This window comes from Bubalus kerabau, chromosome 11 (assembly GCF_029407905.1).
Source record: "Bubalus kerabau isolate K-KA32 ecotype Philippines breed swamp buffalo chromosome 11, PCC_UOA_SB_1v2, whole genome shotgun sequence".
Taxonomy (NCBI): Eukaryota; Metazoa; Chordata; class Mammalia; order Artiodactyla; family Bovidae; genus Bubalus; species Bubalus kerabau.
The window spans coordinates 3,361,858-3,374,470 of NC_073634.1; the positions used below are offsets into that span (position 1 = coordinate 3,361,858).

The 12,613-nt window shown below is 41.7% G+C and overlaps 1 protein-coding gene across 4 annotated transcripts in view; it reads right to left on the reverse strand.

Annotated features, from left to right (window-relative positions):
* Nucleotides 1-6,997: 6,997 nt before the first annotated feature.
* TMEM87B (transmembrane protein 87B) overlaps nucleotides 6,998-12,613 on the reverse strand; it is a 51,185-nt gene continuing 45,569 nt past the window's right edge. For 3 of the 4 annotated variants that reach the window (XM_055539286.1, XM_055539287.1, XM_055539288.1), the window contains exons 18-19: nucleotides 11,634-11,664; nucleotides 6,998-10,286 (exon numbers count right to left, since the gene is read on the reverse strand). In XM_055539286.1, coding sequence (XP_055395261.1) covers nucleotides 10,227-10,286; nucleotides 11,634-11,664 — 91 coding nt within the window. In that variant the 3' untranslated portion in view covers nucleotides 6,998-10,226. The remainder of the gene's footprint in view (nucleotides 10,287-11,633; nucleotides 11,665-12,613) is intronic. The other variant, XR_008700111.1, reaches the window with a different exon arrangement.

A 12,613-nucleotide genomic window follows, 5' to 3' on the forward strand; every position in this document is an offset into this window, starting at 1 on the left:
CACAGTGGGAGATCAGATGGAGAAGGGTGAGGCCCTGAGGCTGAGTCAAGCTGGCTGTGTCCCTTGACAGAAAATCACTGCTCTTTACAAGGCAATCTCTTCTCCATCCCTCTCTTCCCTTGGGATTCCCACAGCCCCTCCCCCTGTTCCGGGCCAAGGGATACCAACAGTGCCTTCATCAGTGGCCCTGGGATAGGCCAGTCCTCTGGTTGGCATTTGTACATCCTGTCCATATCCTGTAAATAAATCGTCCACAAATTATCCTCATTTGAGCAAGCCATTTCTTGGCTTTTGGCTGATAGAGTGACCACTGTCAATAAGTTGAAAATATTTTTTCCCTCCAGATTGTAGCTCTAACAGGAAATGAGGTGAATAGACACACGATGGAGCTTGTGCACACACACACTCGGGGCAAGGCACCAAGAGGACACTCTTAATCTTTTCCCTTGCTAATCAATGCTATCTTGGTCTAGGGCTGCGATATACCCAGGTAAAAATACCCCCAACACCACCTCTTTAGACTCCCTTGGCTGTGTGACCCAGTTTTGACTAATGAGATGTAAGTAAAGCCGAGCGGATGATGCTCCCAGGAAAGCCACTTTCTTGACAAACAGAAACAGTCTCAAAGATGTGTGTCCTTCTTCCTCTTGCTTGGAACATGGATCCAGTGCTTGGAATTGCAGCAGCAACTCCATGACCATGAGATTACAGTCCAGTGCTTAGGATGGAGGTTTAGAAAGAGAGAAGGCATATGTTCATAGCAGCACTAGTTACAACTCGCAAGTCAGGGAAACAACCTATATGTCCATTGACAGACGAATGGAAAAGGAAAAAGAAGATGTGGTACATATATGCAATGGAATACGACTCAGTCATAAAAAAGAATGGAATAATGCAGCACCATGGATGGACCTAGAGGTTATCATACTAAGTGAAATCAGAAAGCAAAAGACAAATACCATGTGATATCACTTATATATGGAATCTAAAATGTGATGCAAATGAATTTATCTACAAAACAGACTCATGGACACAAAGAACAGACTTGCAGTTGCCAAGGGGGGAGGGGTATGGGGGAGGGATGGATTGAGAGTTTGGAGTTAGCAGATGCAAGTGTTACACAGAGAATGGATAAATGACAGCGTCCTACTGTAGAGCACAGAGAACAATATTCAATATCCTGTGATAATGGAAAAGAATATGAAAAATAATGCATATATACATTTGTATATATATATATGTATGTATGGAGAAGGAAACGGCAACCCACTCCAGTGCTCTTGCCTGGTAAATCCCATGGATGGAGGAGCCTGGTAGGTTACAGTCCATGGGGTCGCAAAGAGTCAGACACGACTGAACGACTTCACTTCACTCCCTTCACTCACTTCATACTTTATCACTGGAAAAGGAAATGGCAACCCACTCTGTGTTCTTGCATGGAGAATCCCATGGACAGAGGGGCCTGGTGGGCCATGGTCCATGGGGTCTCAGAGAGTCAGACACGACTGAAGTGACTGAGCACATGTATGTGTAACTGAGTCACATTGTTATACAGCAGAAATTAAACACAACATTATAAATCAACTATACTTCAATAATCTTTTTCAAAAAAAGCAAACAGAGGGAGCTTGCTTCCTTAATGATTTCTTTGAGACATGACAGTACTGGGCTTCTTATGGCTGTCTTGTGATCTAAGAAACATTAACCCCTGTTGGGTTAAGTCATTGGTAGCTGGGTTTCTGTTTCATGAAGTGGAACCAAATCTATGAGTCCATGGGGATCCAAATACATAGCTGAATAAAAATAAAGGGAGGAGAAACAACTCTTCTTCATAGAAAAATTACAATCAGTAAATGTAGAAAAAAAGTGTGAAAAATAGAAAAGGCGCCATTCGAGCACTATAGTAATAACTGTTGCAGGCATGATCCACCAATGAATGCTGAAATCAGTGAGTAAGGATTTAAGCAGAAACAGGAATTTTGCATAGTCTCAAAGTATCTTCCCCCAAGTATCTACATATATTAGAAAGGGAAAATTTTGAATTTACAGTAGATCAATGAAGCAATATCCTGTACCCTCTGATCTGAGGCACAAACATGTGTGGCTTCTGTGACATTCTTTTGCCAAAAATTTGTAACTTCAATCTAATCATGAGAAAAAAAATTAGATAAATCCAGATGGAGATACACACTGCAGTGCAAAATTGGCAGGATTTCATTCTTCTTTATGGCTGAGTGATATCCCATTGTATACATGTACCACATCTCTGTCCATTCACCTGTTGGTAGACACTTAGGTTGCTTCCACATCTTGGCTATTCTAAATAATGCTGCTACGAACACTGGAGTGCATGTATCTTTAAAAATTATTGTTTTCATTTTCTTCCTATATATACCCGGGAGTGGAATAGCTGGATCATATGACAGATTGAAGGCAGGAGGAGAAGGGGATGATGGAGGATGAGATGGTTGGATGGCATCACCAACTCAATGGACATGAGTTTGAGCAAGCTCCAGGAGTTGGTGATGGACAGAGAGGCCTGGCGTGCTGCAGTCCATGAGGTTGCAAGGAGCTGGACACAACTGAGTGACTGAACTGACTGACGTAACAGTTCTATTTGTAGTTTTTTGAGGAACTGCCATACTATTTCGGAGAAGGCAATGGCATCCCACTCCAGTACTTTTGCCTGGAAAATCCCATGGACGGAGGAGCCTGGTAGGCTGCGGTCCGTGGGGTCGCTAAGAGTCGGACACGACTGAGCAACTTCACTTTCACTTTTCACTTTCATGCATCAGAGAAGGAAATGGCAACCCGCTCCAGTGTTCTTGCCTGGAGAATCCCAGGGATGGTGGAGCCTGATGGGCTGCAGTCTATGGGGTCGCACAGAGTCAGACACGACTGAAGCGACTTAGCAGCAGCAGCAGCAGCCATACTGTTTTCCATGGTGGTTGTACCCATTTACATCCCCGCCAGCAGTGTGCTAATGCTCACCAACGTTTATTTGTGGCATGCTTGATGATAACCATTCTGACAGGTGTGAGGTGACATCTCATTGTGGTTTTGATTTGTATTTCTCTGATGATCAGCAATGCTGAGCATCTTTTTGTATGCCTCTTGGCCATCTGTGCTTTGGTCTTAGACTCTGTACCATACAAAGACAGTTCAGAGCAAGCCAGTGATTTGGGAAGTTTATACACAGAATGTGGGCTTCCCTGGTGGCTCAGTTGGTAAAGAATCTGCCTGCAATGCAGGAGACCTCGGTATGATCCCTGGGTTGGGAAGATCCCCTGGAGAAGGGCATGGCAACCCATTCCAGTATATTGCCTGGAGAATCCGTGTGGACAGAGGAGCCTGACAGGCTGCAGTCCCTGGGGTTGAACCAAGAATCAGACACGACTGAGCGACTAAGCACAGCTTAGCACACACAGAATGTGGTGCTTACTTTCTTTGGTTCTCTCTTTCAATAATCCTTTCCCTTTCTAGCTATTGTGATTCTTCTAATTTCTATCTTCAAATTGAACAAGGAAAATTCAGGTTTTATAATTGGGTTTGATCTGCATGTGACACACACTGTGGCCTGCTCTGAGTGTAAAAGCTGTAAATACGGGAAAGGCACCCAGTGCCATCCCCTGTATCCAACAGTATTTCCAGTATGTTCCTGTTCCTATCTCTCTCTGGTATCTTCAACGTAGTTATTTTAATTGTATCTAGAGTTGATGTCTGGGCAATCAAAAAAAGGTACTTCCCCGTTATCAGAACTTGAAATCTACACATATTTTATAATCATAAATGTATTATTTAAAAAGAAATTTCCCAGTGAAAAGTCCAGCTTCTTCATGCTCCACTTAATTTTCGTTTTTTAAAAAAGCAAACTAAAACTTAAGGATTGAGTATTTTATCAGTATGTTCAGTAGTGTTAAAAATAAAATATCCAATTAAAAATAAATTTAAATTTAAAAAACCAAAACAAAATAGACACTGTCTTTTCTGGACTGTATTATGCCTCCACTTATTAAATTAAGAAGCAGAGAATCAGAATTATGACTGTTTATGTTGAGATAAGAATTTGGAGGCTAGAGTGAAAGAAAATACAGTAATATAAAATGAAGAAGCAAGGGATAAACAAGTCATAGAAAGTATATTTTGAGTTTTGATGTGCAGTTCAACCCCCCTATAGCATTTCTCTCCCTCTGACCCTGAGGATCCAGAGCTGAGAAAAAGCAAAATCTGGCCAGAGGGACCTGGAGTCAATTGTTCATTTTCTCATCTGTAAAATGCTCACAGGCCCCTTCCAAGCTTTCAAGTTCTAATTCTGAAAGAGACTAGAAACATACCAAAATGAGAAGGGGTTTTTAGTTTTTTTGAGGGGGTTTGCTTGTTTCTTGGCTCCTTTTTTTTTTTTTTTGCCGTGATGGTGGTACTCAGTGTACATTTTTTAAAACTAAAATTTTGCCTCTTAGTTGGCACTTGGTAAGTAAAAGTGAATTTACAAATTTTTTAAAGGCAAGAATTAGAGACCAAAAATGTTGAGGTTAGACCTCTTCAGAGACATAGTTTGGCACCATCTGCAGGGTAGGTTAAAAGTGTTCCTGTACAGACACTTGCATTGCAGTTTCTTATTTTATTGTTATTTAGTTGCTGAGTCATGTCCAACTCTTTGCAACCCTAGGGACTGCAGCACGCCAGGCTTCTCTGGCAGCTTCTTATTACTTTCCCAAAATGATTTAAAGGAAATGTTGTCAAAATTATTTACATCTGAATTCAGTAGCATACCAGGTTACCTTAGTAGGAATTTAGCTGTCAATCCACTATCATTGAAGGGGCATAGGACGTGCCTTGGGTAATGTCATTTTTTTTAAGTTTTAAAATTTTGACTGTGCTGGGTCTTCATTGCTGTGCCGGCTTTCCTCTGACTGTGGCAAGCGGGGGCTACTCTCTTTCTGGCTGCGGCGCGCAGGCTTCTCATCGCGGTGGCCTCTCTAGCTGTGAAACGCAGCTCTAGGTGCGCGGGCTTCAGTGGTTGTGGCTCCCGGGCTTGGTGGTTGTGGCTCCCGGGCTCTGGAGCACAGGTTCAGTAGTGGGGGCAGAGGGGCTTAGTTGTTCCACAGCATGTCGGATCTTCCTGTACGAGGGATTGAACCCAGGTCTCCCGCACTGGCAGGTAGATTCTTTACCAATGAGCCACCAAAGAAGCCCAGGGTAACTTCATTTTAACACATGTAAATAAACCTTGGAATGTGTTTGAATTTTGTACGGAGTCTGTTTGAGCTGTTTGAGCTCCGTAACGTATAAAACAATCACCGTTCACACTAACCTTAGCTGTCTTGGGCAGGCCTGGGCACTAGGCACTTTCTTTCCTCCCTCTCCCTTCCTTCATTTTGGGTCACAAAAGGTGGAATGTTTATTTACTTTTTGATACATATATGTGATGATTCAGGGCTTCCCAGGTGGCTCAGTAAATAAGAATCTGCCTGCCAATGCCGGAGACACAGGTTCCATCCTTGATTCGGGAAGATCCCACATGCCTCGAAGCAACTAAACCCGTGAGCCACAACTATTAAGTCTGCTCTGGAGGCCCTAGAGCTTGTGCCCCACGAGAAGCCGCCACAGTGAGAAAGCCAAGCGCTGCAGCCAGAGAGCGGCCCCCACTCACCGCAACTAGAGAAGAGGCCGCACAGCAACAAGGACCCATCACAGACAAAACATAAATCAATCATTACAAAGAAAAATAGCAGGCAGGCATTCTGCTCGTGCCGTTTCCCAGCCCACCTGGTGGTTTGGTGTGGCTTTGTGACTTGAGTTTTGCTAATGAAACGTGCTATTGATGGGTACCACTTTCAGGTTTTGCCCTACAAAGCCCCCCGTCTGGAGCAACCCTCCCCTTGTGCTGGCTGAATGCAGATGGCAGGCCCACAATACGAAAATACACCTCGGGCCCCTGAGGGTTCGTGTGGAGCAGGGTTGCCCTGCTCACCTCTGCAGCTATCCTACAAGTTAGGACGAATAGACTTTTTGTCTTAGCCTCTTGAAATGTAATTGAATACTTACAGCCTAGCTGAACCTCAACACTCTAAGCGCCCCTGTGATCTGTTGCCAGTCTTTTCTCTACTTGCTGTTTACATGAGTCACATGTAACTTTATATCGAATTTTCTTAATTTTTTGGCTGGGTTGGGTCTTCGTTGCTGTGCACGGGCATTCTCCAGCTGTGGTGAGCAAGGACCACTCTCCAGCTGTGGTGCCTGGCTTCCTCACAGTGGTGGCTTCTCGTCGCGGCTCACGGGCTCAGAAGTTGGGGAGCACGGGCTTAGTTGCTCCATGGCATGTGGGGTCTTCCTGGACCAGGGATAAAACTCATGTCCCTTGCATTGGCGGGCGGATTCTTAACCACTGCCATAAGGGAAGTGCCATATCTCTTGTAAGTACATTTCTATGTTATTATATAGTCTTCATAATGTAATGGTTGCAGAGTAGCTGGTTAAACTATAATTCCTTAACCATTCTACTGTGATGTTTAGTTTGCTTACTTTTTCCTCTACTTTAAATAATGCTATACTAAACATTTTTATGCAGAAGCCAGGCTTCCCTGGTGGCTCAGACCATAAAGAATCTGCCTGCAATGCAGGAGACAGGAGACATGGGTTTGATCCCTGGATCAGGAAGATCTTTTGGAGAAGGGAATGGCTACCTACTCCAGTATTCTTGCCTGGGAAATCCCATGAACAGAGGAGCCTGGCACTAGTGATGTGCTCATTTCCTTAGACACTGAAAGCAAAACAATTGTTACAAATACTTAATAGTATAAACATATCGATTTCAGTTTTTAAAAGTTTCTCCTTTCATTCGCGTTTGTCACTACCGAGGTTGAACGCTGGTCCGTGTTAGTCGTCCCTCCTCTTTCGAGAAGTTTACGTCCTACTATCTATCAGAGTCTACATTTCCTGTAGGTTTTAATAATTTTAGTACTCATAGACATTACCAAGAATCAATCATCCAAAATCTCAGAAAGCATTTTATTAAGTCAGAACAAATATTAAGGCACAAAAATACATCAGTTTTTTTCAAATAAAAATCTTTGAAATAGTTTTGTGCTATATTCAAAGCAACACCTTCCAAATTATACAATAACTTAACTTCTTAAATAAAAAATATACAACTTTAGCCCCTAAATTTTCTTCCCAAATGCATGTTTTCCTAGTTCTAAAGACGTTTCTTCTTGAGCTCCTATGTTATAATATACATGTCCTTAAATCTCCTTTTGTCACTTAAATACATTCTTTAGTACTTTAACCAATACATTAAACTTCTTTCTTTAAGGCGTGGTGTTTTGCATTGCTTATCGCATGTTGTTGATCATACCAAGACACAAGTTCCAACATTAGGGGCTTATAAAGCTAGTATAACATTTCTCATAAACCAGTTATGTATAGTCTAGTGCAACAGATTCAAACCCCTTTTTTAAAAAAGATATAAAAATCAATCACATGTACATCTTTTATATCCTCATTCTTCACATTATAGTAGTGCAAATACACTGTGTTAGAGTGGGGAGGTCTAGTACTCTCTACAGGATATATGGAAGATTTTAAATATTTTCTTCACAGGAAAAGTATAGGAACATCTTATCTCTTGGGCTCAAAAAATTCACACATTCATCTATTTTTCCTTATATTTGAAATGAACTTTCCTTTAAAGCAGATACTAATATTCCTCTAACTTAAAACATGAAAATTCCCTTTTAAGCCAACGTCATACATCACAGAAATCTAACACAAATGGCACCGTAAGAACACTTAGGCATTTTGCCTAGAAACACAGAGAACTGGACTCTTACCCTCAGATCCCTGCACTCATAAGGAGACCCATCCTGATGGCATCCTAAGAATAAATTGGTGTGGCCACCTCGAAGACCCTGACGGCCAGTTTCTGGAGTCTTTGTGCAGAAGCAATGGTGATGAGCTGACAGTGCTCCTGAGCGTGACTTCTCCCGGGGCTCCTTCATAAGCACCAAGGCTACAGTTCTGGGGCGCCCCCTCCTGGGCACATGAGGGAACCTGATTCTACAGGAACACCTGGTTCAGGCTGAGAGTCTTCAGGAGACAACACACTGACCACCAGGGGTGACAGACACGGCATGCGTCCTTTGGAAAACACTTCTGATGAGGTTATCAGGAGAAAATACTGCTTTCTGTGATGATGAGAAAAGTCCGCATTTTGGTACGTAGCTGGCTATGCAGGCACAGCATTATTTGTCTTGTCAGCTGCAGAAAGAAGTGTTTTCATCAACACCTCAAGGTTACCTCAGAGGTGTTAACCCTCATCACTGCACACTTCCCACTGACTCCCTACTCACACTCCACTACCTCTGCGGCTGGAAGCCCAGGATTCTGCATTTCAAAATTCAACTGGAGCCATATGAGCTGGGGATCCAATCTGCTTCAAAATCTGGGGAGTGGTATCAGATACAAATGTTAGGAACAAGAAGCAAATGGTCACCTCCAGCTCTGAAACAACTGGGCTGAGGGCCACATATACACCACGGTCAAAATGGACATAAACGCTGGAAACACCTCAGGTGGAGTCCATTCCTGTGGCAGAAACGGAAATGAGGAAGGGAACCCACATTGTTAGACATTCTTTTCTTGGGAAGGATGTCCAAAAGCAAAAGCATGATGAAAGCCACGCCGTTCTCAGAACAACAGGGCCCAATATTCACTACTGAAAATACAGCTGACAGTATCTTTCAAGAGTCATTACTACTAGAAACCTTTTTTATTTTTTAACTAACCCCTATGAGATGAGCAAATGAGAAACCAATTCAAAAGGTAGCCTTTTCAAAGAAACCATTTCGTTCTGTGGCTTCACTATGGGACAAAAAAAAAAAGGAAGGTTATAATTCAAGTGTTTGTACTGGTTAAGACCTTGATGCTTCTTTATCAAAAACTCTGAAGTCATCCTCAACTCCAAAGGTTAGAACTCCTTCAAACAAAGACACAGAAGATTCTACCTTTAATTCCTATTCTAAACATCCACTAGCCCTGTATCTTTGGTCAGGAAAGCAGCAAAACAGCTACCGTTTCTGTCACACTGTAACCAATGGTTTTTCAAGTTTAGCATGCTCTGCATTAAAAAAATTTTTTTTTTTTTAATTTTCAAATCACACATTACATATATAACAAAATAATGTATAAAACATGGTTTACGGTTAAAAAATTAATTACAAGATTAATAGTGATATACTTACTATGCAGTTAAATACATGTATTATTACGAAACCAAATATGCTAGGATGATATAGAAGGTTGTAGTTTCCTCAAGGCTCACTGGTAATGAGCCTCCCAGCTTGCTAGGGAAGAAGTGCTCCGGTGGAACCATGTGGCCAGGTGACCCCACCTGTCCCAGGCAGATTCAGCAGCAGCACGTACACACCTGGCCTAAGGGAGGGGACAGGCAGAGCAGATTTTCAGAAGGGACCTCTCTCTCCATAAACTGTGTTCCCCTGAGCTCGGAGAAGATCAACGATTTGATGTGCATGATGTGAGCTGCACACAAGGCCTTTGCACAGACCTGTGCACACACACACATGCACACCCAGAGCAAGACTACCCATATATACACCCTTATGTTCCAACATTAATCGACTTTTACTTACTGGGTTGGCCAAAAAGTTCATTCAGGTTTTCCTGTACCCTCTCACGGAACAAATGAACTTTCTGGCCAACTCAGTATTACCAAATCACTTCAGCATGAAAGTCAAAGAGAATTATTATTGCAACATATAACTATAAACCCAATAGATGGAGACACTGATTTAACCACATCTCAGAAGAATCATATCACTGTTTTTGAAGCTCAGCAAAAGAACAATAGGAACATTGATGTAAGTAAGTTATTTTAAATTGTCATATTTTTCAGAAAAAAAAAAAAAGAGAGAGAGAGAGAACCCACATGCCCAAATCCACATGTCTGCCACCCATCAGCTAAGGGTAGCTGGGAACTTATCTTTTTTATAATACTTCTCTCAGATCACTGCCAAGTAGGCAATGTAATGGACATGAAACTGGCACTCAGGGGTCAGTTTAAAAAGGGTTACCGAACCCTCCTACCATCTGAATTCTTAATTTTCACACATAGATTTCCAAGATGATGCAATAAAAACTTGTTGCACTATATCAAAACAAAGTTCTCTTTTAGTCTTGAGGAAGTCCTTCATCATTCTTGGGTTCCATCACATTATTTTTTCGGAAGAGAACATTTTTTCTGCCATTTCAGATCTGGTCATAATTTCCTTTAAAAAAAAGGGTGGGGGTAGATACTCGTTAAAATGTTGATGCTTCTTCCAAGACCTAACACAATTCTCTATAGAGTCTCTATAAAGTAGTCACAATTTTGTGCCTTCCATGCCACAATATACATAGAAATATTAGATATAAAAAATAAAAACCATATAGTCCAGACTTCTACTTATGGTGTATAATCATCCAGGTATTTGTCTGACTTAACCAGTTAAAGTATTTTTTAAATTAGAAATCAATCATTTATGAAATGAACACTATAAATGCCCCTTTAAGAGTAATTCCATGGTATACACGTCTGTAGTTATAAATCCTAAGGAGTCCAAAGGTTTTTGGGGGGGACATTAATTATTGACTTTATTGGAAGATAGCTGCTTTACAATGTTGTGTTGGTTTCTGCCATACATCAACATGAATCCACCACAGGTATACACACGTCCCCTCCCTCCCACGCCCCCGCTCCATCCCCACTCTCGGTTGTCAACAGAGCACCGAGTTGAACTCCTTGTGCTGTACAGCGGATTCCCACTGGCTACCTATTTTGCATACAGTAATGTCTGTTTCCATGCTGCTTTCTCAATCCCTCCCACCCTCTCCTCTCCCCACTGTGTCCACAAGTCTGTTTTCTGTGTCTGCGTCTTTACTGCTACTTGACCCTGCAAAGAGGTCGAGAGCAATGGTTTCATAGCAAGGTATGTGCATACAGCAGCCTTCCTAGAAGTTCCCACCCTACTATGGTCAAATCCCACAGACAGAGAATTGACTTATGGACATAGGGGTGGGTGGGGTGGGAGAAGGAGAAGGTGGGGGTATGTGGAGAGAGTACGGAAACATACACACTACCAAATGTAAAGCAGAGCGCCAGTGCGAATGTGCTGTGTGACAAAGTACTGAAGAATCCAGGTGACCCACAACTAATCCCCCCAAAACCTCCCCAAACCCACATCGTCTGTTCACATTCCCTACCTTGTAAATGTAAACCAGTTAGAAACTCTATTTACTGCAGGAAAATATCTATCAGGGATTACTTCGGACAAATTGCCATCTTGAAGTCTTCTAAACTCTTACATCTTAAGATGTTAAAAATTCAGACTCAAAACTTAATAGAATAATTCTTCCCTCCTCTTATACCAGTAAGCATTTATTATATATTAATATTATTATTACATGTTGGTATCTTGCTCCTGTTTTAAATGAGGATCCAGTTCCTCAAAACTTTACCCATAACTCGATGCAGTCTTTCGATCTGCTTAATTTGTAATCATATAAAAAAGTAACTTTCAGATTTCTGAGATTCATTTCTACTTTGTGAAAATAATAGCTCCAAGACAATATTTTACCTCGTCTGAATCCACTAACACTGGAAGAGCTCTGAAATAAAAGAAAAAAAGTTGACAAAGTTATTAAAAGGCCAGTGGCTCTACAGAAGCTGAATACAGCATACCCCACGATGCACCCACTCCCATCCTGGAGACGCAGCTGACAGAAATGAACGCCAGTGCCAGCAACAGACGCACGGCGCTGCTGTTCTCAACATGCTCACACGGGCGCTGGGATACCACAGAGCCCTCCGAAGGGAGGTATGAAGTTTTGAGGGATCAGGTTTTGAAAACCAACACTAGTAATCTACAGTTACAGATATCAGTAGGGCAGTAGCTTTGCGAGAGTGGGGTCATGATTTGGGAGGAAAACAAGATAGTTCTTAGGGTGCTAGTAATGTTCCAGCTTTTGATCTGCTATCTGGGTGCTGGTTATATGAGTGTGCTTATATTAAAAATGTATTAAGCTATACACTTGGGCAACCAATTATATTTTTATTTTTAAGCCCCTGTAATTTTTAACTTTGAATAGCTGGACAAATGTCTTGACTAGCGATGTGCTATCTAATTTGAAAACCCATGTGTCGTCTGCTTTTGTGAGAATGAAAGAGGGATGAACAGGCTTGACAGTACTCATCCTTTCACTATGAACCTGTACGTCAAATCATCATGTACACTTTAAATAAATACAACTATAATTAAAATTATACATATTTTTTAAAAGATGGATGAGTGAACATATTACAAAAGGTGGTATTTATAGAATCAAGTATTTAATTCCTATGTCATTGTTATTATTGACTGGACACAAACCTATGAAGGGCACTGGAAACAGAAAAAATTACACAACATAATCTTTGTTCAGAAAAGAGAATAATACGGATAAAAAGAAAAGACAAATGGAGAGCCTCGGTGTGCGATGGACCAGTGAGAGGCAGAGCCCAAAGGAAAGGTCTAGTGTCAAGGTCTCTGCATGAAAGTCACACCAATGCACAATCCCA